Source organism: Gossypium hirsutum, chromosome A05 (assembly GCF_007990345.1).
Source record: "Gossypium hirsutum isolate 1008001.06 chromosome A05, Gossypium_hirsutum_v2.1, whole genome shotgun sequence".
Classification (NCBI taxonomy): domain Eukaryota; kingdom Viridiplantae; phylum Streptophyta; class Magnoliopsida; order Malvales; family Malvaceae; genus Gossypium; species Gossypium hirsutum.
The window spans coordinates 30430216-30458165 of record NC_053428.1 but is presented as its reverse complement, the minus strand read 5'-3'; the positions used below and the strand labels follow the sequence as shown (position 1 = coordinate 30458165).

The 27950-nt window shown below is 32.6% G+C and overlaps 5 protein-coding genes across 6 annotated transcripts; 2 read left to right on the top strand and 3 right to left on the bottom strand.

The window, feature by feature from the left end:
* Positions 1-10411: 10411 nt before the first annotated feature.
* On the top strand, positions 10412-13244 carry LOC121229039 (uncharacterized). 2 transcript variants are annotated; one of them, XM_041112171.1, is made up of 6 exons: positions 10412-10798; positions 10994-11136; positions 11206-11279; positions 11933-12068; positions 12191-12472; positions 12752-13244. In XM_041112171.1, the coding sequence occupies exons 2-6, from the start codon at positions 11017-11019 to the stop codon at positions 12995-12997; spliced, it is 858 nt and encodes a 285-aa protein (XP_040968105.1). In that variant the 5' UTR covers positions 10412-10798; positions 10994-11016; the 3' UTR covers positions 12998-13244. The 2 variants fall into 2 exon arrangements, with proteins under 2 accessions (XP_040968105.1, XP_040968104.1); XM_041112170.1 differs by having other exon boundaries at positions 10533-11136.
* Positions 13245-15129: 1885 nt separating this feature from the next.
* On the bottom strand, positions 15130-19765 carry LOC121229038 (signal peptidase complex-like protein DTM1). Its single transcript, XM_041112169.1, has 2 exons — positions 18586-19765; positions 15130-16837 (listed from the first exon to the last, which is right to left on the bottom strand). Exons 1-2 carry the CDS (start codon positions 19020-19022, stop codon positions 16750-16752), a joined length of 525 nt encoding a protein of 174 aa, XP_040968103.1. The 5' UTR covers positions 19023-19765; the 3' UTR covers positions 15130-16749.
* LOC121228905 (multifunctional methyltransferase subunit TRM112 homolog A) lies at positions 15280-15633 on the bottom strand. Its single transcript, XM_041111927.1, has one exon. It carries the CDS (start codon positions 15631-15633, stop codon positions 15280-15282), a length of 354 nt encoding a protein of 117 aa, XP_040967861.1.
* Positions 19736-21646, bottom strand: LOC107944585 (protein WHAT'S THIS FACTOR 1 homolog, chloroplastic). The gene has a single exon (XM_016878394.2). The coding sequence runs from the start codon at positions 20879-20881 to the stop codon at positions 19736-19738; it is 1146 nt and encodes a 381-aa protein (XP_016733883.1). The 5' UTR covers positions 20882-21646.
* Positions 21647-25796: 4150 nt separating this feature from the next.
* Positions 25797-27351, top strand: LOC107944586 (transcription factor MYB93). The gene is made up of 3 exons (XM_016878395.2): positions 25797-26152; positions 26253-26382; positions 26485-27351. Exons 1-3 carry the CDS (start codon positions 25939-25941, stop codon positions 27197-27199), a joined length of 1059 nt encoding a protein of 352 aa, XP_016733884.2. The 5' UTR covers positions 25797-25938; the 3' UTR covers positions 27200-27351.
* Positions 27352-27950: the final 599 nt, after the last annotated feature.

Genomic DNA, 27950 nt, shown 5'->3' with positions numbered 1-27950 from the left:
TCTATTGCTTTATAATTAAACTTTTACCCTTTATTCAATTTAATCCTTTTTATTACTTACTCTAAATTAAGCTAAATTCACTTAATTAGATCCTAATTAGACACACCACTAGGCTCATAAATATTTTTAATAATTATTTTCGAACTTATTTCACTAAGACGGAGGCCCTATAACTCACTTTTTCGGTGCCCGTGAATTTCAGGTCATTACATACCCGATCCTCCATCACCATTGATCAAAACATACTTGAGGGAAGCCGATTTTTTGCAGGTAGCCCTTGTAGGCCGAGGATGTAAGTTGGACCCGAAACTCATAAGTGCGTTGGTAGAGAGGTGGAGACCCGAGATGCATAATTTCATCTTCCATGTTATGAGTGTACTATCACTTTAGAGGACGGACATTTATAGTTATGGTTACCCGTGGACGGGTCGGTAGTCAACAGGTCTGTTCAGTCTGCTGATTGAGGAACCATATGTATGATATTTTGGGTGTGGTTCTGGAGACAATTTACAGAGCTCGAATTGAAATGGTCTAATTACGAAATAATTTTGTGGAGCTGGCGAATGATTTGACTAAATTGGAAAGAGAACCATATACTCGAGTGTACATTCTTCAGATTATTAGGGGTATACTGATGGCGAATAAGTCACGAAACCTCGTACATCTAAGGTGACTGCTGAAACTTGTCGATTTTAAAATACTTGTTGAACTCAGTTGGGGGTCTGTCGTGTTGGTGACATTGTACCGAGGGATGCGTCAGACAATGCAACCAAAAAAAAACAAAAATTGGTGGCTGCCTTTTACTACTACAATTATGGACTCGGTACTGCTTTCCATTTTTACGTTTTCGTGTGAACTACCCCATACAGTCTTACTCATAACAAGGTAAAATTAATAGATATTACCATTATTAAATTGATTTAAAATAAAATTGTTATGCTAATAAGTTATTTAAATAAGTGGAATCATGCCCCGAGTCACGTTGGGATTATCTACCGAGTTTGAAGATATACGACTTCTATTAGACCAACAACCAGAAGTAGATGTATGTATTTATTTAATTTTGAACTATATATAAATAACGTAGTCGTTTTTTATTTAGTATTTAGTAGTATGTATATATATATAACTAATGTTTTTATCACGTTCATATAGTTTGAATGGACGCCATACGAGGACCCAACAATTCGAGCAGTAATTCTTGAGGAATTCTTTGTGAATCCCAATGCTTGGCACATTAAGGTTCAATTGGCAGTGTACGCTACTATTAAGATGCATGAGGTGAATAGAGTGTTATGGCAGTTCGGATCCCGACAATAGATTCCCGTGGCACCTTAGGAGCTTGATAATCTGTATCGTATCAAATTACGACTACTAGATACGAATTGGTCGATATTCCACTTGCGATATATCAACATGTGGGATAATCGGTATGATTTTTTACTTACTCGTGAAAATATTATCGTTCTGGAGTTAGCATGCGATCCGGACTACATGTCATGGTTTAGGATCCATGGCAAGTCATATTTGTACGGGAAAAAGGCAAGGCATCGACATCATCATACAAGTAGGTCGTAACGGGGCCCTTTAAATCTAATGGGTGACGAGGCAGGCCCATTATCAACGCCCACGCAAGAACTGACCCCGACAACCTCAGCATCAATGCCTACACCACCCCCTAGTCAGTATGTATCGTCTTATTCTTGCCTATATCCTAACCTTATTATTTTCACACAAGCACAAAATTTGCACAACATTTTTCTACTTCTAGTTCTATATCAGGTTAGACTGTTGGTCATCCATCCTCGATGTGGTACACGCCTGGGCCATCTTATTTCCCCATGACGGTGATGCCTATAATGATGTATAGTCCATCAATGCATGAGGCACCGAAAGAGAGTCCACTCTTTATCCAATCGGCTTATGGAACTCAACATAGTTACATTCATTTGTCATAGGTGACGTAAACACCTCCGAGATATTTGTTCTGTCAAGGTGGGTCATCTTCCCAACCACCTATTTATAGACTAGAGGATGCATAATGACAACTGTGAATGGAAGGATCTACATCGACCACAGGCAAACCCAAACAACCACAACCCCGTTTGAAAGCTGAACCTAGAAGGAATCTAGTGCATAACCATTGACCACCTCGATGTGGCACAGATTCTGATCGGCATATACACTACTGAATTGTATATTGTATCATTTAAGAAAATGAAAGTTCTTTTAAATATTGTTTGTACATAGTCTAATTTTTGTACCATTAAACCCTAATCAAAATAGAATTTTACTTTGATTCTTTTCACATAGGATAGCAATAAGATTTGATTTGAAAAGAAATATCAAATGTTTTTTGTTTTGAAAATTCTCATGAAAAAATATCAAATTTACTTTAGATTAACAATGGATAATAATTCTCATAAAGACATATATTATAATGTTTACTTTCGATGTGGACATGACGTCATTGTACGACTTGGGTTCCTACACCACCCGCATAATCTCTGTTGGTTTGAGCTGTCCCGAATATCCATGTTGTCGCGTATTCAAGTTGAAAATGGTCAACCTTTTGGTTTGCGATGCAATTCTCTATCGGGTAACAACTTAAACGGAGCAAGCGATACAGGCAGTCACTTACGTTCATCTAGTACTCTTCATAAATTTAAAATTTAGTTTTTTATACTTTTATTTCTAATAATTTAGTTCCTTTACTTTTCAAATTTCAAAGTTCAGGTCCAACTGTTAACACTGTGAAAATTATTTTGTTATATCCAGATTCATTATAACATTATTATTTCCAGTTACATGACTATCATGTAACACCGCTTACCCGTACCCGAGACTGAGAAAAGGTACGAGGCATTACCGTATATAAACAGGTTATCTTCGAAAAATATGGATCATAAAATTTCATTCCAAATTAAAACCGATCAAACAAGATCATATTATTCTTATTATGGACCTGCAATGTCCAAAACATACATTAAAAGCAATTCGGAACTAAACCGAGAATAAAAAAAATCTAAGAAAAATTTCTAAGTTTAAGCCTCACACGCCCGTGTGCTTTGGGACATGCCCGTGTCCTATACCCGTGTGGAATTTCTAGAATTTATTTTTTATTTCGAACCTACAGGGGTTTTCACACGGCCTAGCACACGCCCGTGTCTCTGGCCTATGTCCGTAACACGACCTGGACACCCCGTGTCATCCCTCGTGTCCAAAAACCTGAACATTCTGTTTATGACGTCATTGCTCATTTAGGGGCACACGGCTAAGGCGCACGCTCTTGTTCTAGGTCGTCTCCTCCACACGGTTGAGACACACGGCCGTGCCTCTACTCGTGTGTTTACTACCATGCATACTGTCTTAGAAATTTTAGGTGCATGGGACTCACAACCATTCAACGTGTCCATAGGGTAGGCCGTGTGTCATACACGGTCTAGACATATGCCCGTGTGTCTACCCATGTAGACCATTTAAAGGCTATTTTCCAAGCCAATAGTCACCTACAATCACCCATACATTCAAACATACTCTATAACATGCAACATGACATATTTAAGCACTCAAATATTCTCCACCATGGTACTCTCTCATCTTCATAATGTCGTTCTATTTCACACTCATTTGTTGTACCATTTAAATGCATTCCACACCAATTTCATGCATTATTAAACTTGTTACCATAACTTCAAATTTAGCATTCATGCATATAATCATTTTAAACTATTAGGTCACCCATTATTCTTTAGCACCAGATTCGTACTTTACCATACATTCATCGATTAACAACATATCACATCATTATCATGCACTCACCAAGAAATAACATATCCTACCATCAAAACACTAGTGCATGCATGCATGGGTAATTAGATTACAACCCAAATGATCAAATATGAGCCATGTCACATAGCCAATACAAAATGAATCATCATTATCATAGGCCTTCACAATTTGGCCAAATAGCATGACACATATCACAGAATGACCAAGTTCCCTATACATGCCATACTCTAAATAATAATTTCACTATACTCAATAGTCTTTTGATAGTGTGATCGAATACTCCGACAGCTTCTGATCCCCGAGCTAGCTTGGAGAAACTACAAAGGGTGGAAAAATAGAGGAGTAAGCATTAAAGCTTTGTAAGTCCACATATAAATAATATGAAATGGTAGTAAGGAATCAACATGCAGAAACATAGCAACATATACATAAAGACTATTCATCATTCAAACCTTTTTGCTTACTCATCATATGCACATGTATACTTGCTCATCGTAGATCTATTTTTATTAAGGCATTACTCATAGGTTTAGCAAACATATCTGTACTCATCGTAAAGTATCCATAACCATACCTCTTTCATATGTCTTCCTCGGGACTCTCATTATATTCCTTACATCACCCGTTGAACACTCGGAATACTATTGAATATGCGGAAACCTTGCACGTAAGTGCTAGATTTACAAATGTAGCCAAGGCTACCACATAACATGTAACACATCCATAATGAACTTGGACCTCTCAATGAGCTCGGATGCCACATATCTCACGAACCCGGACTACTTAATGAGTTCGGACTTCTTAGTTCCTAGTAACATGTCACTTGTATCGTAAACTATTTCTAAGGTTCAAACAAGATTTTTCCTCACTTGCATATAGTATCTCAATCGTACTTGCTCGTAACGTCGTGGATAACGACTGTAATAATGTTCATGCTTTCATAACAATCAGCAAGCATATAACTCGTAATTACAATAAAACATTTGTTACAATATATTAAAGCATTAAAACATACTACAACACCATATTATTTGCATATGTACTTACCTCGATACAAAATGATGATAATCGAGCCTAATCGTCGTATACTTTATTCTTTCATCGATCAAGTCTCGGTTTACGTTTTTCTTGATCTATAATGCCAAATTTAACTTATTTATTATTTACATTGTTCAAATAGGTCCATAAATCATACATTTAAAATTTTACACTTTGACCCCTAAACTTTCACATATTTATACTTTGGTCCCTTAACTCGTAAAATGAAATGCATGCATTTTCTTGGTCACTTAAGCCTAGCCGAGCCTTTACTAAGCTTATATCAGTCCATATTTTCACTTATTTCCCATTATTACTATTCTCTTTTACACTTTTACAAACAAGTCCCTTGTTTAGGTGTTTTCACTAAAAATCACCTAGTAAAAGATGTTTACCATGCATCAAACATTCATATTCCTCCATTAATCATCAAAATACTTGCATGTTACACATGGGTTAAATTTTATACATGAACCCTAGCTCAAAATATAGCTAGAAATGGGTAGATCATGCTTTAAGGACTTCAAAAATGCAAAGAACATTAAAAACGGAGTTAGGATGCACATACAATCAAGCTTGAAAATGTTGAACAAACTCTAGCTATGGTGTCTTGCAAACTTTGGCAATGAAGGAAGAAGATGGACACCAATTTTGACCTATTTTTCCCTTTTTATTCTTTTAATTACCAAATGACCAAAATGCCCTTAGGGTTTTTCTTTCACATTTTTCCTATGTAGTCCATTTTTGTCCAAAATTATAGAAATTGGTCAAATTGCTAATTAGGACCCACTAATTCAATATATAATGCAATTTCATACTTAAAGTTTCTAGAATACAAGTTTTTCACTTTATTCAATTTGGTCCCTAAAATGCAATTAGACATTTTATGCATAGAATTTATTCATGAAACTTTCACACAAGCATGCATTCATAACATAAACCTCACAAGAATCATAAAATAATTATTTCTATCTCAGATTTGTGGTCTCGAAACCACTATTCTGACTAGGCCCTAATTTGAGATGTTACATACCGAGCAGAGGCAAAGCCAAAATTTTTTTTAGGGGTGAAAATTAAATTGTAATTTTTACGATAAAAAAATGAAATATCATCATTTTAATAGTCTATATCTTTATAACTTTTAAAGAATTATATCAAGATTTTATAATTTTTAGGGGGCCAAAGTGTAATTTTACATTTACTAATTTAAGATTTTAAAATTTTTAAAGGGCCTAAATGAATTTTTTTTCATTTTAGGGGGATTGGGCCCCTGCCAGGCGCCAACCCTCATAAATACGTCCCTGTTATCAAGAGGTTTCAAAATACCACACCAAAAAATTTAATATAAGCAATTTAACTGTATTGGCAATTAGACCTAAATTTTAAAATATAAAAAAATAAATTTCTAAAAATAAAAGTTGGGAAAATATATTTCAAAGATTTATTAAATATTCAAACTTAAAAATTCCCTTATTGCTTCGATAATATAGTAACACAGATGTTTATTATTCACTCCCTCATGTATCATGTTGACCCAACTCAAAGAATCAGATTCAATGATATCTTTTCAATCCCTTTATTCAAAGCCAACTCAAAAACAACTTTTTTAAGGGATTAAATTGTTATCTATATTCATAAAATCGTTATTAATTAAAAAAACACTAAAATCTCAAGTTTTTTGCTAAAAATAATAGTGGATTTTTAGTAAGCTAAAATCTCAAAATATATTGATTTCTAATGTTGGATAGATGAATTTAGTTTTGGAATTAATAATAACTTTGTATTTGAATATTCAATATCTTTTAAAATAAATAATTGCATCTAACATATATTTATTCTAAATTAATATGTAATGGCCTAAATTCAAGGTTATCGAAATAGTGGTTTCGTAACCACAAATCCGATTTAAAGAGAAATTTATTTTAATATTTTTGCATGAATATTTATATAACAGGAAAATCGTATGAAAATATCGATAAAAAAATTTTACCGATTTAGTGGTTAGTTAGAAAAAAAAAGAATTATTGAAGAAATTTGGTAAAAACAAAATATCGAGTCCTTGATCTCGTAAAAATGAGTAGGAAATATTTTTATAAATATTTATAAAATGTTAGTGATGTAGTATTAAAATTTCGTTAGAAAATTTTAACGTTTGGGTAGGTAATTAAATGAAAAGGACTAAATTGGAAAAGGTGCAAAAGTTGCTAGAATGATTAAATAGCTTAAGTGTCTAATGAGAAATAGAGCTGATCATGGGCCGGGCGGCCCGGCCCGGCCCGGCCCAAAAAATGTGAGGGTTTTGGTAAAAATATAGGCCCGGAAAATGGGCTTGGGCAAAAAAACGAGGCCCGTTTAGAAAACGGGACGGGCCTCGGGTAAGAGTTTTTTGGCCCGAGCCCGAATTATATATTAATATATATTTATTTTATTTTTAATCATTTTAAAATTTTAATATAACAATTTTTTATTATATTGTCAATTTGTGTATTGTTTTAATAATTGTTTTAGTATCATTTTTATTTGTTTTAATATTTGTTTTAATATTTTTAAATATATTTGATTTATTATATTTTTAAATTTTTTTATTTAATGAAATAAGAAAAAAAATTAATATGGGTCGGGCCGGGCCAAGCTCGGGCTTAGCAATTTTATTTCGGGCCGGGCTTGGACAAATTTTTAGGCCCATATTTCGGGCTGGGCCTGGCCCGGGCCTAGTAGACGGGCCTAAAATTTTGTCTGGGCCCGGCTCGGCCCGACCCATGATCACCTTTGATGAGAAATTATTTAAAATGCAATTAGACTCAAAATTTATTTGGGCTGGACGGCAAGGGCATGAAATCAGCAGGAAAATTGATAATTTAAGGGCAAAATTGGAATATTGCATAATTAACTAAATAAAGATAGGACTAAATAGGAAATATCTAGATTTCTCTTCATTTTTCTTCATTCTCATCAGCCAAAACGCCATAGGAGGGGTTCTTTAAGCTGGTATTTCATAATTTTTGCACCAAGTGAGTTAATCCTTGCCTATTTCTTGTAATTTTTGTGTTTCTAAGACTTTTACAACTATGTCCTACTATTAAATTCAATAGTTTTTGATTTCATGGATGAAATTGAAAGTCACCATGGTTGAGTGCTGTAAGTTTATGATGAAATAGAATTAAATTGAAGCTTTAATTTGTTTATGAGATGATTTTATTAGGTAATTTCAATAGAAATTAATTTTTAGGACCTAATTGTGAAAATATTTGGAATTAAAGTCTACTGCTAAAATTATGATTTCCAAAGGTTGTAAACTAGTTTAAGGTGATAGAATAAAGTGTTAATTGAGAAAAATCAGCTCAATTGAGAGGCTAATTGAGTAGGGATTAAATTATCATTTATTAAAAGCCTAGGGGAAAAATGGTAATAAACAGCTTGCACTAAAACAGTTTTGGACAGTAGCAGTAGACTAACTTTTAAAAATCACCATAAATTTTAGAAATAGAATTAGAAGATGAAAAAAAATGGAATTAAAGCTTATTGAGTCTAGTTTCTCATAGAAGAAACGATGTAAGCAATGGATTTGTAAATCTTGAGATATAATGAATTTTGTGAGATAAGGTCAGAATGAATTTGGGTTCCCCTGTTCTTACTTTGAAAATCATAAAAAATTGAATAAAAATAATCATGGGCTTAAATTTATATGTATAAAATCCTGATTGAGTATATTTTTAATAGAAACAAAAAAGAACATCATTTGAATCCTATATGAAGAGATAATTAATTTTTAGTGAAGAAGGGTCAGAACTATGAGACAGCAGAATAGGGGTGAATTTAAAGAATAAACTGTACTTATTGGCTAAACCAAAAATTATTAAAATTTTATGGTAAGAATATATGTGAGTTTAGTTTCAGGAAAAATTAGCGGATCCTAATTAGGAGCTCTGTAGCTCAAGATAAAAATAATTTAGTGACTATGACTCAAGTAGACAGCTTTGAATGAACTATAAATAATAGTTGAATTATAGAGAATGTTGCATATGAACATGAAATGTATTAAATTGATAATTAAATTTATTTATCTAGATCCAGAAGATTCAAATACGAAGCTAGATCAAGGAAAGGAAAAAGTTCGGGATTAGTAGATTTTTGTTTACAAACAAGTCTCGAGGTAAGTTCATGTAACTTGAATTATATTCTTAAATGCTTGAAATGTATGTTATTGACGTGAATATGATTTTAATATTCATTGTATGAAAATTGATGAAACATTGATATATTTGATAAAAGGGGAAGAAATCTCGGTTGAATGAAAGAAAAATTCGATGGATCTCTGAAAAGGAATTGACGGTAAAAAGGATCTAGCCCAGACGGGTGATCCTATTCTGATATAGCCCTCCCGAAGAATATGTAGAAAATGGATTTAGCCCGGACGGGTAATCTGAATTAGGGTCTGAATTTAGCCTGGACTGGTAATTCAGATCCAAGCTCATTAGAGTAATTGTCGTTGCAGGGATTTAGCCTGGACTGGTAATCCCAACAATACTCTATGAGTTTATATTACAGGGGATTTAGCCTGGACTAGTAATCCCGCTGTAAGGATGAGGTTCGCGGGAGTGTGCTCTCTGAAATGGAAATGTGCACACATGAATATGAATTGACGGACCCGGAAATGTACACTAAAAGCCTACCTCTGAAAATCCATCGAAATTTTCGAGAAATTCAATGGGATAAATATGAAAAAAAATAATAAGGGAATGGAAATCATGGTATTGATGAGTCATTAATCATGGTATATATATTATTGACACATGGAAATTATTGTACTAACTTGAATGTTGAGTTTCTGCATGTTAGGGTAATAATGCATTGAATGGATATTTGAATGTTTATTGCATATTCAAAATATTATGTAAGTATAATTCTTGTTACATGAGCTTACTAAACACAAAGTGCTAACCCTATTTCCTTTTTCCCTGTTTTGTAGTGTTAAGAGCTCGAAGGTCGGATTTGGTCGGAGACACATCACACTATCAACTTCAAGATTTTGGTATATCAAGAAACTTTATTTTGGAAATCAATGGCATGTATAAGCTAATAAAGTAAATGTTAACATGAAATGAATGTAAAGTTAGTCATTGGTATGGTTAACAAACCTGATTTTGGTATGTGATGATGTTATTTTATAAATATGCGTGCATCTATATGCGTTAATCTATCTTGAAAATATGTTGAATTGGATTAGTTGAAGTGGATTGCTTTTGGTTTAAAATTGCAGGGAATGTTAGATATCTATAGAGGGGTTATATTGAGTTAAAAAAAATTTAATTTGTAAACTCCTGTAATATCTCGTACCCTATTTCGACAATGAATACGGGTAGGGATATTACATAATAAGTTAGGATACTCATGTAAGCAATTTTCTTAATAATATAAACAAGCATTTAAATAAAAAAGATATGAGCAAATTTTTTAATCTAAATTTCCTTCTTGAAAAAAGAAAATGAATATCCAAATTTTATTGCAAACATCGTGTATGAAGATAAAGTTTAATTGTGGAGATATAAAATAGATGAAAGAACACTGAATAGTACGAATGATCAATTCCTATCAAAATTTATTAGGGTTTTATAACTTTTTTTATATAAATTACTTACAAAATAAAAAAAACACTGCAATGTACCATATATATTGGCTCATAAAATATTTTAAAATACTACAAACTAATCTATACAATACTAGAATTATTGGAATTTCAAATTTAGATACTTGATGGAGAGGAAGGCGGTACAAGATTCAAAAATCAGCAGAGTAGCAGCTACTCTACCTTTTCTTTTTATTATTATTTAAAAAAATTCAAACGTATATATACATTTATGAAAATCCATGAAAATTTAAACGAAAAGGGAAAGGGTGAGATCGAATTTCAAAGCAAAAGGCACAAAAAGAAAGTTCCAGATCAAGAGATTTTCAAGTGTTTCGACAGGTGTCGTCACTTTCTACCTTTCTCTATCTCTCAGATCCTGTTTTCATACTTCCTCTTCACTCTTTCACAGCTCTACAAACAGTACCCTACTGCCCTCCTTTTGCTGTTGTTGCAGAGGAGGAGTAAGAATAGAGGAACCCAAAGGCTTTTGTTTGATTAAATTGAAAGCATTTCCATTTTTTTCTTTGCGTGTAGTTTTGAGAGTGGGAGGGAAAAAAATGGAGAGGAGCACTCCAGTTAGGAAGCCACATACTTCTACAGCAGATCTGCTCACTTGGTCTGAGACTCCTCAGCCGGACCCCGACACCTCCGCCGCTCGCTCCGTCCGACCTCACCAGGTACTTCTTCTTCTTCATTGTGCTGGTGAATTTGTGTTATTTTTTATTGATTTTTTTTATTAATGGCAGCCGTCGGATGGGATCAGAAAAGTGGTGTTTGGAGGTCAAGTAACTGATGAAGAATTTGAAAGCTTAAACAAACGGTGAGATCTGCTTTATTTGAAAATTTTTCAGCTCTTCGATTGTTTTTATAAATATAATCCGTCAAATACAGTTTTGAGAAATTTAAAATAAAAAGAGAAAAAAATTGAATTCAAATCTGCGCTTAAATTAAAATTTTCATGTTTGATCCGTTCAATTATTCGCGACTTCTTTCCTTATTAGCTGCTATTTATCAATCATTAATTCGTGATCCATCGGATCTCCGTTCTGATCTAACCGTATCAACCGTTGGAGATCTAACTGTTCCAACTGTAACTATTTCTATCGTATTGAATCGATCATGTCTTCCTGGATTGGATAAAATTTCTTACTGCTCGTAATTGCATAATGCTTTGCGAGGATCCGTTATTTAAGATTCGTTTGTTTGTTGAAATTCCAAGTAGAACTCTGTTCAAATTCGAGTTTTGATTCTTTCGTTCTTCCTGTCTCAATTGTTCATTGCTCCATTGTTATATGAGATATGACCAAAGGACCTCCAAATCCGACATTCACAGGGTAACATAGCTTCAGCGGATTTTATAAGAGAATTCAGGAAGGCACTAGAATGAGAAAATGAATATATGACTTGATGAATTTTGTATCTTCTTCTTGCTGCTCATCTAATTATCTCTGCAAAATGTGGTGATGTTTCCAGGAAACCTCCTTCTGGATATAAAATGAAGGAGATGACTGGTAGTGGTATTTTTGCAGCCAATGTAGAAAATGATGAGTCCGAACCAGGCAGTGCCAATCCTGCTTCAAACAACAAGACAGGATTACGAATGTACCAGGTATCCATTCAATTCTTTCGTTTTCTAATTCTATTATGATGATATACTGTAATCTATTAGAACATGCTATATTCGTGTCAACTAACATTTTAGTTAAATGTTTTGATGTTCGGCATTGTCAGCAAGCACTAGCTGGAATTAGTCACATTTCTTTTGCTGAGGAAGAGACTATTTCTCCTAAGAAGCCAACTACTCTTCCTGAGGTGGCAAAGCAGCGTGAGTTAAGTGGAACGCTAGAAAGCGAAGATTCAAAGTTGAAGAAGCAGCTCTCAGATGCAAAGTGCAAGGAGCTTAGCGGACACGACATCTTTGCACCCCCACCTGAAATTTTGCCGAGGCCAACAACCATACGTGCATTGGCATTGAAGGACAGTTTCGACTTGGGAGAATCTCATACACATAATGTAAGTACATCTTAAAACTCCTTAGTCCTTACTGAGTTTTGACAATGCTAGAGCGAATTGTACTCAATGCAACTGATTGCACCTAAGCTAGTTATATATCATATAGCAGAAAGTTTAATTAATAGGCGAATTACATTTCTGTCATTCAGTTTTTGCTTATACGGGGACTGCATTGCCTTTTGCAATCGTTAAGTACTTAAGTTTTGCCATTTAGTTCGATTTGCATCAATAAACTCGGAAAAGTCTAACTGATTTATGAACTTGGATGTCATTTTCTAGTCGAGCGATGAGGCCAGGGTTAAGACAGCAAAGAAAATTCCTAATCAGAAATTGGCTGAGCTTTCGGGTAATGACATATTTAAGGGTGATGTTCCGCCAGGTTCTGCCGAGAAGCCACTTAGTATGGCGAAAATGCAGGAGATAAGCGGCAGCAACATCTTCGCTGATGGAAAGGTTGAGTCTCGAGACTACTTTGGTGGTGTTCGCAAGCCCCCAGGTGGTGAAAGCAGCATTGCTTTGGTTTAACTTAGGTCTAACCCTGTCAGTTTGCTGTTGTTTCCGGGTGTTTTTCGGTTATCTCTTCAATGGGGGTGTGATTATATTATTTGACATTTTTTTTCAATGGGTTTTGGTAATTATGTTAGGTTATAACATGTCAAATTGAGCTATGGACCGTTGCTAATTGCATTGTTTGTCTATAGTCTGTTTTTCAGTCCCGATTTAGTAAAGGTCTTGGGCTGTTGCAGATTTAATTTTATTGCTCTTTTTGCTACATTGATTATCATTATATTGTTGGTGTGAGTAATTGACCGCGCTAAGCTTTAAATACAATTAGGACAAAAGTCGTAATAGAGACACTTTACGCTTGTGCTTGCAACTGTGTGTGTACGGCATAAAAATGCTTGAAATTAGTGTTTTTTTTTTTTTGACATTTTGAATTTAGTTGGTTGTTTTATTGAGTATTTTAGTACTTGAGTAATACGTATGTTTAAGAGAGCTTTTAATTTTAGTTGCATTTATGTTTAGGGTAAAATATCAAAATAGTCATTTTTATTTGTTTTAGGTTATATTTTAGTCACTTATGTTTAAAATATATGTTATTATATTGTAATATTTTAGATACTGGCGTGGCACGTTAAATTATCATTTCAAATAAAAATATAAAAAAATTATGTTAAAAGAAATGTAGAAGGGAGGAAAATAGAGGGAGAAGTAAAATAAAATAAAATAAAAAGAAAATTAAAAGAATATATATAATGAAAATATAAAAAAATTATGTTAAAAGAAATGTAGAAGGGAGGAAAATAGAGGGAGAAGTAAAATAAAATAAAATAAAAATTAAATGGCTCAAAATAAAAAATATATATAATGATTAATTATATAAATTAATTTAAATTTTTTGTTTGAAATGATGATTTACTGTCTTAGGTTAGCTTATTGTTATACAGTTAACAACATTTAACGGCTCAAAATTTAGTGATTAAAATGTTATAATATAATAACTTAAATAACTAAAATGTAGTCTGAGATAAATAAAATTAATTATTTTAATAATTTATCCTTATTTTTATCTAGTTTTTAAAATTTTTATTTAATGCTCGAGCACGAGCACAAATATGCAAGTTCAACATGATAATTGAATGAGTGTAACTGAATAATTAGATCTTTGAGAGTGAAACTTAAATCAGCTCAAACTAAATTTGATGAAATACAAATCATGCTTAACGTAATAAATCGATAGTGATGATACAGTGCTTTTTGAAATTTCAGTGAGTGAAATGTAAGTTGTTAACTTGTAGTTCACCCGAAAAGATGGTTTAAAACACCAGGTTTTCGCTCCCTTGCTCCGCACCGGTAAAAAATTCGTTTAAATTCCAAAACCAGCGATTCATTTTGATTTTAGAGAGAAATAGAGAATGGAAGGAACCGAAGGGGAATTTCAAGACGAAGCTCGAAAATTACAGATTGCCATTCGATGTGCCAAAGCTGCATTTCTACTTTCTTCTCTCAAATCATCCGTCAATCGCGTCAACGATGAACCTGAGGTAATTCACAAATCCCCCGCCCCCCGCCAATTTTTTGCTCGAATTTGTGTTTTAACACGGTTCAAAACTGATATCCGAAGTTAATTCTGATCTCATGACTCGACGTTGGAGGAGGAGAAGATAATAAGAGAAATCGAAAATCTGAGGGTGGCGTTTGTCAAGGAACGACTGAAGATCAACAAAATCAAACTGCGTGGACTGACGGAGCTGATTCTTCAAGTGGTCTTCGGTATTTTGATTTCCTGTTTCTTTACAAAGCAAGCGTTTGATACCTTTCACTACTGATGGTGTATCTTCCTTTTGTTAATTACTGAACAAACTAGCTTCTGCTTTATAAGTTCAAAAAATTTTCAGTCATTTTGACATACGGAAGTTGCGAAAAGCATCCATTTGATTTTTGAAAAAAAAATCGGTTGTTTGTTTCCAGATCATCAAATTGCCAAACGAATTTACATAGGTTTCCACTCGTTCGAAAATTTTCATTTTAAGCATAGATGTATTTCAAAATTCTTCCGATTCGCGTCTATGTATAATTTTTTCCCCTTTCAAAATCGCAAAACTTCATTAATATTGAGTGAATCATCAATCACAGATTCAATTTTACTACTAATCTCACCAATTCTTAATTTGATTCCATACAAAAGACTAGAATCAACACAATTCGTCTCCATACAAAGGCAAAAAATAAAAAACAAGTGTTAAAACCCTAATTAACAACCCCCAATGCCCAAAACGTAGCCGTATCGACCACCAACCATATCCTCAAACCTCATCCTCAAGTAAAAGCATATTCGGAATCCCCTTATTAACAGGAAACTTCCGACCGGTTTCGGGGCAAAGGAGCGCACCTTCCTCGAGATGAAGTTCCAAGAGGGCATGATGGAACTTCCCCAAAAACTCGACGTTCGACTCCAACACCGACGGCTCCGGCGGCTCCTCCGGCATCTCGTCGTAACCCATGATTCTGGAAGCATCGGAGAAGGCTTTCCAGTCGATCTTCGGAAATATGTTCCTAAGGAAATCGTGATTGATCTCGACTTGCTTCTCCACCACTTTCTCCACTTGGATCTTCAGAGGGAAACCGTTAGTTACCCCTTTGATGTTCGATGACAACATGTTGTGAGTTAACAATCTCATACCTTTTTCCTTTTCTTCAGTCTTTTCGCTTTGTTTTCGAATTCTTGGGTAGATTAGAGCCTTCTAAAGTCCTGGATTTTCTCCTGTGGAAAGACCAATATATCTCCTTGTACGTAGAGGGTGTTATAGTAATTTAACATGTTCGGTGTTGTTGAAATTAAGCCCTAGTTCTTAAGCCCAATCTAGGTTTGGGCTGAATTATTTCTAGCCCACTTTAGACCTTAGGTCATTAGGCTTTGATTTTTTAAGGCATTATTAAATATCACAATTAATATTAGAAATAATGCTGCAACTGCTACATTAGCAGGTGATACATACTCTCATATATAGTAATTAATTAATCAATTAAAAGTGACATATGGGCAATTTATAAACTTTTTTAATAATAAAGTTTTAAGCTAAGATTACAGCAGGACTAGTCGTTATCAAACAATGGGAACGTAAAACAATGGCTGTCATAATTTGATAAATTTCTCGCACTTTCCGATAGTTATTCGTGAATAATTAAGTGTTTCATTTCATTTTGGGCTTCTTTCACAATACGACCTGCCACCCTATTACTATCTCTCATTATCTGTTGAACTTCACTTCCTAATCTTTAAAACACCAGTCTTGAATGAGTCTAATTTCACTGTAGATATTATTTACCGCTAGCTTATTCCGAATAATGGTTACTAACATCGAGTTAAAATAAATTTATTGCTGCTAGTGTATAAAAACAAGTTTTTGTTGGTTAAATATATAAGTAATTAAAAATTATTTTTCAATTTTAAATGATTTGTCCATTACTTATCATAACAAACAACTCTAAATCTTTAAAATAATAGATAACATTTAAAAGAAGTTTAAAAAATAATTTGACTGTAAATGGCACAAAAAACATCATAGTCCCTGCATGTCCAGCAGCTAGACCCAAGGTATCCATACAACAATACACCTGCACAACTTATTTGTTATGTCCTCAATCGTCACAATTGTACACAATATGAACTGAGAAATTAACTCCTCCAAAAACTCTGTTGAATAAATAATGATGATGATGATGACCTAAAATAATAATAATACTAAAAAGAAGTATTTGTAGAGTTCCTTGATTTAACTTGATACGAAAATCCACCACTTGTAAAGGCCAATGCTATAAATTGTGGTGTAAATAATTAGTCTCATTGGGTAAATCCTGTACCTGCACATAAACAGAGATTTAGAGGGCATGAAAAAAATAATTAAAATATCATGTAAAACGTGAAACGAATACGAAAATTACATAATTATATTAATGTTTCAAAAATATTAATATAAGAAATTTTTATATAATTGTAAAATAATAAATACAATAACCATACGGTCTAACAAATTGTTCCTGAAATAACATTATCAGTTTCTTTTCTATCAAGGTATTCATTGTCGACAACAATAACTAATTTTCTTGTTGTGGGTGCTCATCGAAAAACTAAACGGTTGATCATGAAATGTGATCCATTCTCATGAATGGAGATCAAATCCACTAACCCCATGATTAAAGGATGATATGAGTAGCCATCATACCACGCCTTATAGTTAATATTGTCAATTTCGAGTCATAATAATAATAATAACAATAATAATTTATATTTGATATGTTAAGGGTGAATAACTTTATACAAATTTTAGTAAATTAGATTATTACATATAAAAAATTTCTAAAAATAAATTAAAGTTACTTTCATTGATAATGATACATCAAAATTTTAAAAAACACATTTAATATGTACTTAAACAAGTGCCACGTCAACATAAGATATACGTGACATACTATATTTCGTGTTATTTATTAATTCATCTGTCACATCATTATGTGAAAATAAAAATGGAGCAATTCACTTTTTACCTATTTAATTCTCTCTCTATATACACGTATTGATAACAAAATATCAAATTTATTAAAGAGTTAATTTATTTTTCAAAAATTAATTTTCGCCAAAAAAAAAGAGATAGACCCTGAGTTGAAATTTCATTATTTTCTATAAAAGTATAAAATATTTTTGGGTAAACTACATAGATAGCCACTCAACTATAAAAAAAATATTTTAAGCATTAAAATTAAAAAAAATTACAATTTAAGCACCTACTTTATATAGTTTGGTTATTCCCGTTAAAATCACTAACGGTAAGCTGACATGATAGTTAAAAAAATCATTATAATAACAAGTTTAGCTATTGACTTTTATATATTATATTGATTTAATCATAATTTTAAAAAATTAACCCTAAAAAATTTACAAATGCTCTCAAAATTTTAATAATGAAATTTAAATTTATTAATATATATTAATATAAAATTAAAATTTATTATTATATTTTTTAGAAAATATTTATGTATTTTTATATATTTTTTGAATTTTTAAAAATTAAGATCAAATTGAGAATTTTTTTTTAAAATTTGAGGGCTAATTTTTTAAAAGTATGATTAAATTGATATAATATATAAAAGTTGAGGCTATATTTGTTATTATATCAATCTTTTTAGCTGCTATGTCAACTTAATGTAATTTTAACAGGAGTGACTAAAATGATTGAATTATATAATATGAATGCTTAAATTACAAACTTCTTTATTTTAAAATAATATATTTTTATAATTGAGTTACAATATTGTATAGTTTAATCATTTTTCTTTTCTACAAAGTTCTAATTTCTTTATCCACTCACTTCAAGTAGATATTCGAACACCCCACGCAAAACCTTGGCACGTGCTTCGAATACAGATCATACATATTTATTTACCGCGTATCCGGTCGAACCGGCGCAGATCCTTGAAGTGATCGTTAATGGAGGGTAGAGAATTCACATATATGAAGTGAATTTAAAGCCTTGGAAAGGCCTAGTTCCACTTCCAATATTATATATGAAATGAAGTGGAAGATGAGAAAAAGAAATGAAAAATTGAATAACCTTTTGAATCCAGATCTTCGAGCTTGAAGAGCAGCTCTTTCGTCGGCAGTAACCGGATAAGGCCAGCGAGAAAAATCACGATCGAAGAAATCCCAGTCGGGCAACAGTATCCCACTAATTCCGAGCATCCCAAACGCGTAAGTTACCATAATTTTCTTCAAAGAAAACGTGAATAACCCAACTAAAACCATGATCACCGATAGCCATACTATAGCCGACCTTAAGGCACCTTCGCTCGCCATTTGATTATTCGAAGAAGATAGCGGCACTGAAAAATGAGGAAGGATGGAGAAATAGTGGTGTTCTAATTTGGTAGAAGATTGAAATTCATGAAAGTATCCAATAGGAAAAAAAATAGCAGCGGATTTAATGCCCCATCGCCTCAACGGTTTCATCACTTTATTTAAAAGCATTAACTGCGTAGTTGCCACAGCCATTGTCTGAGATCGAGTATAGTATTCCCAATCTGTAACGTGCCACGTGTGCTCCCCTACCACCCTCTGCCTGAGGGTGACGTGTCTGATGAATCATGCTTAGACTAAATCACCCGTTTAGGTCCGAAGACCCACCCGTAAAATGAAAGAGTTTAGGTATCAATATATGTCCGAAAAATGAACTTTGACAAAAAAATAAAATCTATTTGCTAAATGATTTTACCCAAAATTTGGCCGAGAACAACCCAAAATTAACCCCACCAATGATCAAGTCAAGCTCATGACCCAGCGTACCTAAACCACCCAAAACCCCATAATTCATTTTCTCATTCTAGTACCTTGCTGAATTCTCTTATAAAATCCGCTGAAGCTATGTTGCCCTGCGAATGTCGGATTTGGAACTAAAAAGTTTACGATTCTGAAGTGCTTTTAAGTGCAGAAAGCTGTCTCTGTTTCTGCCTCTACTTTCGTTTGTAAGTGATTTCAGTTTTTATCAAATAAGCAAAACTAGTAACTCATAGCAGAAAATGGTGCCATCCATAGTCCATTCTCGATGAGGAAAGATTAAGAAAAAATTCCACCTTACCTGGTTTTCACTATCCACATCAAACACTTTACAATTATCAGCTCCTATGTCAACTGCATTGACATCATAAATTAACATGGTTGCAAAGTGGTATTGTCCCACATCTGTTAAGCAACAACCTAATTATAATTCATAACGTTACATGTCTACCACTAAGTGCAACAAACTTATCATTAAACATCAGGATAGGACATTTATCTACCAAATTTGTACCATCATATGCTTCTTTAAGAAATACAGTGCTCCTTGCACCTTTATTTGTAATGTAAAATATACCATGGTGCTTTATCAAACATAGCACTAACTTGGACGGTAATCGGTACTCTGAATGAAATGCGTCCAGTTTGGCAGATATCATCCTCTTCTCCATGGTCAAACTGAGGAGTTCATGAAGCACAGCCACCACTCTTTTTCGGGTTTTTGGATCCGCAACTTCAAATCTCCTTGCATTCAAGTATGGAGAAGGGAATTCCATTTTCTGCCACTTCCCAAGCTCCTCAAGATAACTCTTATTCGGTCTAAAACCAGCAGCATAACACATTTTAAATGCGAATGGACCAAGATAGTTACCATCTTTAGTGATCCGAACCTTATTTTGACCACCAGCTGATTGCAACATCCTTTCACGTGCGAATCTCTCCTCACGAGCAGTCACTGCCAGTGAAGAATCCCAATTCTCCAAGTTAAGATAAGCTCTACCATTGATAACTTTGATGGAAAAGTATTCAGGATATTTGAAAATCAATGACTTTTTGAAGTCATGAGGCAAGCCAAGTTCATTTCCAATGAATTCAACCTTCTCCAATGGCACCCTGCAATCAATAGACAACATTAACAACTTCCTGAGGTTCTTAACCAAAATGGGTTCCATCAAATTCCTTGCTTCACCCTCTTCTCTTGCAACCTTTTCGGCTTTTCCAGTTAGGGTAACAAAAGGGAATTCTTTTCCACAGCCACCACCAACACGGAATATTGAAGGGTACTTCTCAATGATGGACATGAAATTCCATTTTGCCACAAACCCAACTTCCTTTTCGAGGTCACGAAGAAGAAGACGTTGATGATTTTGAGATTGGATAATGGACTTTAGCTGAAGAATTAAAGATGGTTTCTTCTGCAAATCCATTACTTTGTCAAGTTGATAGTCTCTGTGGTATATTTTCTTCTTTGATCTCTTTCCTCCATTTGATATTTGCCTTACTGAAACAAACATGAAGTCTGATTTTTGACACCGGATTGCTGAAGATGATAACGTTATTATGGATCTTCTCTTCATTATCAAGTAATAAAATAAAAGACGTTGCTTTTTCTGAGATAAAACCCCGAACAGTTGGTGTGCGAGTCCAAAACCAAAATTACCACAAAGAATCGGTTGGAGATAAACAAAAAACCAGATATGGCAGGAAAAAAAGATTTAGATATTTGTTCCCCAATCAATCAAGACAGGAACGTCTTCTTTTCTCGATTGTATATGCCCAAACTCTTCCAACATTATCAACCAAGTCAAACAAAACCTTGACTACAGCCAGAGTCAAAACTTCAATGAACAGAGAAAGCCTTAAACCCCACCCCCCCCCCCGCCCAAAAAAAAAAACCCTAAACATCAATATTTTGACCACAGTCTCGGCTCATTGTACTTCCTGCCGGGCTTATCACCTTCAATAACATCAAGCCCAGGTGCGTCGTTTAAAACCAAACATTTCATTCTCGCATCACCCACACAACCCATAAAATTAAAATCATCAACTTCAATAAGACCAACGTTGGTTTTACCAATTCCTCCAAACTATGGTTAACTCCATTATCTATCGAGAATTCAACGCCAAATCTCCCAACATTTTCCAATTCTTCACCTACTCTTACCGCTACCCTCCTTGAGCCCATAAATTATCCTCGACCCAACCTTTTAAAGAACTTCCTCTGTCATTAATATCATTACTAATATTGTCTTCCAATGCCACACCTGTTTCTAACTCAGCGGCTACACAATATATTTTTTGAGAATTATCCACATCATCATCTTCTTCCTGCCTATATTTTCCTCTGTCATCCACATGGTATAAATATTTCTTCAAAGATCTTTTAAATACATAAAATTAAACATATTTGTATCAATATATATATATTTGATATTCACATCTAAATCCAAATAAAGCATATAGAAACTCCAAACTACTGGCCTGCATATTTTAGTCCTAGTTAAGCATAAACCAAACCAACTCATTGCTTCACATGATATACAAATTTCCTTGATATTTTTCACAACATATTTAAAATCCTTATAATTTATCGTGCACTAGTTGAGCCAAAATTGGCAGTAGTTGGCTTGTCTCATCTGCTTGAGTATGTAATCTCCAGAGAAAATGTTGGAAATTATATCACCAAATTCCTGCTTTCCCTCATATTTTGGATTATATAATAATATTGTTTCCATTTTAGAATGAATTAGCAAGATTGTCAATATTAAATTTATGGAATATTATCTTATAAAAAGTGTGCTTAAAACAGAGATTTAAAAATCTAATATTAAATTTATGGAATCTGGGTATTTCTCATAGGCTTTAACTTAAAAGCGAGGCAAGATTTCTTGTTATATCTTCAAAAAATTGAAATGGTCTACATTAGGTGATCCATTAGGGACTTAAACACGAGTTTTATGAAATGGGTTTCCAACTGTTCCCATCCCATCCCCACAAGGCTTAGTCCACAAGCCATCTTCGTCACGCTTTGTTGTGAAACTTACGAAAGTGGATTACAGAGAGGCTAATTGCTATTGTGGGATTTAAATATTTGTAACATAAAACAAAGGAAAATTAAAAAATTTTATATATAAAAAAAATCTGATTAGTAGCTTAAATCGGAAATTGAAAGTTTATTTGGTATAGATATTATTAGTATGTTGCAAATCATCATTAAAAGTTTAATTTCCTTGGTCTAATTAATTGAATTAATAGCATCAATATTTAATCTAATTTATCTGTTTTAACATCTTGTCATCTGAAAGGTGTTTTAGACTTCATTCTTATTTTTAGAAACCTTGATTATATGTGGGATAGTGCTCGCAACAATAGGGAAGCCAATGAATTTACGGATAAGTTGGCTAATGGTGGTGTGCTTGGTGAGAACATCTTGAATTGATGTTGCCTATTGTTTTGAGCATTGATTTGCAATTGAAGAGAGTGCTTGGGAGCTCTCTTGTTTTATTTCGGGTCTTTTTGATTTGTTTTTGTTTTTTTATATAGTCATCTTGTAAACTTATTCACTGTTGCGTTTTATGTTGTCTTAATTATATAAAAAAAATTTCTACAAATTTTTAAATATTCTTTTAAGGAAGAATGGTGGAGTTCTAGAAAACTTTTTACTTAAAACCAAAAAAAAAAAACGTAAATAATAAAAAATATTTTTAATTTAAATTTAAATAATTTATTAACATGTAAAATAAGCTATCGAACTGAGTTAAAATAAACAAAACTCAGACTCGAAAATCAGGCCGTCGGCCGGGCTCGTAAGCAGTTGTAACGATGTGTTGGCCAACGAGGATATTTAGATGCATTGGTTGGAAACCTGATGAAAGAAGCAAATCAGTTTGTTTAACTGACAATTGAAAGTTTTAAAACTGAAAAAAAAAATTTAAAGGTTTTTGTCATATGACACACTGCTTTATTTATTCAAATCACAGTCTCTGGTCCACCCGACAAAGGAACCTGGGTTGAAGTACCAAATCTAAATGGTGTTACTATATAATTAATTATGATAATTAAAATTATTGTTATTTAATTTTGAATCCAAATTAAATAATATTATTTTGAAATTTTTTATTATTGAGGGCAGGGAACGTGTTAAGTAGAATCGAATCTAAATTTTTATGCTTACAACATAATATTTTTGTTATTAAATTAATAGGTTGTTACTAATATTTATTTTAAGAATAAAATATATTTAGATATGTTATTTACAAAATAATGTGGATTTAGAGAACCAATATCTAATGATTTTGAACCTATTGGATAGGGTAATTATAATATTTTGAATTCAATTTATCTAAATCTGTAAAAAGAAAAATTGATTAGAGATTGTTAAGGAAGAAAGGGAAATTTTTATGGCAAGAAAATTAAGAAAGAGGTCTGTCTCAGTGTGGGAGCTGTTGGCAATTGACATAGACACTAACTACATTGACAAATGAAAGAAGAGTTTAGGTTTGAAAGAGCTAATATAGCTTATGATACAAGGTAAGTTCCCAATCTTGCACAAGTAAGAAATTAATTCATCAATAACTAATACCACTTCTTATTTCCCATTTCTTAATTTCTTTGCCTAATTTGCTCTCCAGAATTTTAATTCATTGCTTGTGTAAATTATATTATTTGAATTTGAATATAAAAATTGGATGCGAATATATTTATAAAAAATTTAAATATTTGTAAGATTAATATTTTTGTGGGTACGAATGTCTAAGTATAAATATTATAAGAAATGAAAAGAATTTAGTAGTGGGTAGATTGAGTTCACATCTGAGACTCAATACTTTTAGAGGTTTTAGTGGAATTCTGCAATGTTCATATAAAAAAATCCCCACCATTGATTGAATGATTACAAGAGCAAAAATACAATTTTGGTTGTTTGCTTTTCTTTCTTCAACAAAGTGATGGATGTGTTTAGAGTATGAATATCAGTTCGAATTAAAAGTATTTATAAATTGAGTCGGATTAAATCACGATAAAATATTTTAAATATAATTTGATCTGTTTATTTTTTTCCAATAAGAATTCTTTCAAAAAATAATTAAGATTTATTTTTACATATTCATATTCGGATGTAAATATGGAACACAAATAATTAAATAAAAAAAAAAGAATCCAAGTAATACCATCGTTCTTATATTTACAGAAAGAAAAAAAAAAAAAGAACTGGTGTTGATTTGGGGAGTTTGCTGCACCAACTTCTCCTCTAACTATGTGTAGTCCCCGCGTGAAAATATCCTCAATTGTCTTTTCTATATAAGAAAATTAGATAGCTATCTTGATGAATAATTATTTTAATTTTCACTTTTTTTTCTTTTACTTTTTTTTTGGATAATTTTATTAATAATGATTTGTTACATTGCATCTATTCAGCAACTATCCTAATTGAGAATTATAGGTTTCGATCATATTTACTCTTTTTAACACAATACTTATAACTACTTATAGTCCATCTTTCCTAACCCATAAATAAGAGAATAATGTGTTTTAACGCACTCGAACCCATTTCCTCCTGCATTGACAACAATGTCTATATCAATCAAGTTGTGATTTAATCGAATATTTCTTGTGTAAATTAATCATATATATATATGTTGAATCTGGTACGTAGATTTGTTAATTACTTTTAATTATTCATCATGAAATCTAAAATAAATAATACTCCGACGTTATAGAATTTTGAAGCCATGCAAAAGTTGCAACACACAACAAAAATGTATGACGAAACAATATTCTTCTTCCTTCCCTTTGCGTGCATGGAATGCTTTCCTCTTTGACCAATTTCCCACGTCCACGTTTTCACGAAATCGTATTTTAATTTTCTTTGTGAAAAACGACCAATTATTTTATCTTTTATAATTTTTTAAAATTTTCACCGGGTCATTTAATATATATATTGAAAATTTATACATTTTTCAAAAATAATTTCTATTCTTGCAAAATTAATCAAAATTAAGTGATAAAAGGTTCTCAAGAAATTGAAATTGAAGACTTAAATATAAATTATGTATCAATTCACTTTTAATTCGGTTAAACTGTAGTTTTTTTAATTAATAAAATACGATTTTTATATTCAATTTTATTATATTAAAAAAATCAGTTTGATTATAAACTTATGAAAATTTTTATTTTACATAATGTTTATATTAGATGCTTCTATATTAAAAATTTTCAAAAAAAAAAAAATTTTGCTTGTCTATCATTTTTCTTTCTGGTCATCTAAATCATCAGCCGAAGCCAAAACAAATTTTTAAGGGGGCCGAATGAAATTTTAATTTTTTATAGTCTATTTTTTTTATAATTTTTAAATGATTAAATCGAATTTTTATAATTTTAGGGGGCGAAGTGTAATTTTACCTTTACTAATTTAAAAAATTTTAAAAAATTTAAAGGCCTAAATTTGTAATATAAATTAAAAACTCGTTAAATTCGGATCCAATCTATAAATCTTTCATTAAAAACTGTTAAAAACACATATAAATTATTAACATGATGCATTGCATAACTTATTGTAATATAGCTTTTTTTAATACTAATTAAAGATGAAATTGAGAAGTAAAAGAATCTGTATAAATAGCATACCTCAGGAGTTATGGTGGTAAAAGAGGCAAAGCAAGCAATCAATCAATTTGGAAAACCAAATAAAGAAGAAATAAAGGATAAAAAAAAAATCATGGGAAGATCTCCTTGTTGTGATGAAGATGGTCTGAAGAAAGGTCCATGGACTCCCGAAGAAGATCAAAAGCTGGTTCAGTACATAAAGAACCACGGCCATGGCAGCTGGAGAGCTTTGCCTAAGCTTGCAGGTAATAATTTATAATTTTAAGTTAACCCTAATGGTAACCATTCACGGTTTCCTTTCTTTGAATAGATATATAATAGGGTTGTTAAAATGCGCTATTGCAGGTCTCAACCGATGTGGGAAGAGTTGTAGGTTAAGGTGGACAAATTACTTAAGGCCTGATATCAAGAGGGGCAAGTTTTCTCAAGATGAAGAACAAACCATCCTGCATTTGCATTCCATTCTTGGGAACAAGTAATTTTAAAACTGCATATATATATGGTTTAGGGTTATATATCAGCTTTGATTTTCTCTGTAATTTGTTTGAGTTCTTATTTTGGTTTTTAATGGTGAAAGGTGGTCAGCCATTGCTACACATCTGCCAGGGCGCACAGATAATGAAATCAAGAACTTTTGGAACACTCATTTGAAGAAAAAGCTGATTCAAATGGGGATTGATCCAATGACCCATCAACCAAGAACTGATATCTTTTCGAGCTTGCCTCACTTGATGGTCCTCGCTAGCCTTAGAGACCTTTTGGAGAATCCATTGCAGGCTGAGGCTGCTCAGTTGGCTAAGCTTCAATACCTGCAATTTCTTCTCCAATCTTCGACGGCTTCAATGGCGTCCAACGACAACTATGGTGGCGCCACCACCATTGGAGCAGAAGACATGGAAGGTTTCAACTTATTAAATTCAACCCAGTTTTCAGTTGGAAACAACGAAACCTCTCAACTGCTCCACTATCAACCACAAGAACAAGTCCCTTTCGGTCTCCAAACATCGTTGAATAATGAGAAGAAAACTTCATCCAACAGTGATGAGATGGGCCATTGCTCCAACTTTATCGTCAGCCAAGGAGATAACCTAATCGATCACTCAGTAGCAGCATCGTGTCCTCTTCAAAGTTCCCGAACGTCCCCTCCGGCAACGGCGGGCGCCGCCGATGCATCGGTTAGCAATGTTCCGGGAGATGCAAGCAGTGCTTCAAGCTACAATGGTGGCGCCGCCTCTCCCTACTGGTCTGATCTCTATTTCGACGACTCACTCATGCAGGACATTATCTCATAGATGTTTTTTCTTTTTTCTTTTTAAATTTAAGTCTTTGAGTGTCTTGGGTTTTGAATATTTCTTTTTGTTACTGTAGATAACTATATACTGCATTTCAGGCTTCCATATGTATAATTCAATCATTAAATTTATTATTATAATTATAATTAGTTTAAAATTAGTATAAAAATATAAATATAAATATTAAAATAATATTTTTAGTACTATGCAAATAATAATATAAGTAGTTTAAAAGGATTACATAAAACTATAACTTTATAATGAAAAAAATACCTTAAATTATAGTTTTATACAATTTCATCTCTAAATGATGGTAGGCTTTAATTAAATATTATATAATTATAGTTTACGGAGCCTTCCCTTCAGTCCACACCTGCTACTTTCATTTAGTAATCATAAAAAGAGCATTAAGTAGGAGTGCAAGAGACTCCATTAAGTAGTTGACGTGTGTTTTTTTAATTTTTTCTTTTTAATATTTATTTTACCTCTTAATTTAATTATTATGATGACTTTGTTAATTATGTATTGGATTGGTTAATTTGAAAGTGAGACTTACATAGTCAATCCCTTGAGAGAAAAGAAATCAAGTTTCTCTAACTACTCTAATTACAATCAAAACCTAATTTAAAGAAAATGTGTAATGTTTAAAATATGCTTCTTTTTTTTTTTTTTTTACAAATGTAGAATTTAGTCCCTTAATTTCTTTTTAAATTGTAAGTGTAATTATTTACAAGATTGAAATTTTTTTATT

Excerpts from the sequence above, each read along its gene's own strand:
- LOC121228905 (XM_041111927.1), bottom strand. The coding sequence starts at position 15,633 with ATGTTGTCATCGAACATCAAAGGGGTAACTAACGGTTTCCCTCTGAAG.
- LOC121229039 (XM_041112171.1), top strand. The coding sequence starts at position 11,017 with ATGGAGAGGAGCACTCCAGTTAGGAAGCCACATACTTCTACAGCAGAT. Across the intron at positions 11,137-11,205 it reads GCTCCGTCCGACCTCACCAG|CCGTCGGATGGGATCAGAAA; the intron begins GTACTTCTTCTT and ends TATTAATGGCAG. Across the intron at positions 12,473-12,751 it reads GAGAATCTCATACACATAAT|TCGAGCGATGAGGCCAGGGT; the intron begins GTAAGTACATCT and ends GTCATTTTCTAG.
- LOC107944585 (XM_016878394.2), bottom strand. The coding sequence starts at position 20,881 with ATGAAGAGAAGATCCATAATAACGTTATCATCTTCAGCAATCCGGTGT.
- LOC121229038 (XM_041112169.1), bottom strand. The coding sequence starts at position 19,022 with ATGGCTGTGGCAACTACGCAGTTAATGCTTTTAAATAAAGTGATGAAA. Across the intron at positions 16,838-18,585 it reads CGAAGATCTGGATTCAAAAG|GTACAGGATTTACCCAATGA; the intron begins GTTATTCAATTT and ends GTTTATGTGCAG.
- LOC107944586 (XM_016878395.2), top strand. The coding sequence starts at position 25,939 with ATGGTGGTAAAAGAGGCAAAGCAAGCAATCAATCAATTTGGAAAACCA. Across the intron at positions 26,153-26,252 it reads AGCTTTGCCTAAGCTTGCAG|GTCTCAACCGATGTGGGAAG; the intron begins GTAATAATTTAT and ends GCGCTATTGCAG. Across the intron at positions 26,383-26,484 it reads CATTCCATTCTTGGGAACAA|GTGGTCAGCCATTGCTACAC; the intron begins GTAATTTTAAAA and ends TAATGGTGAAAG.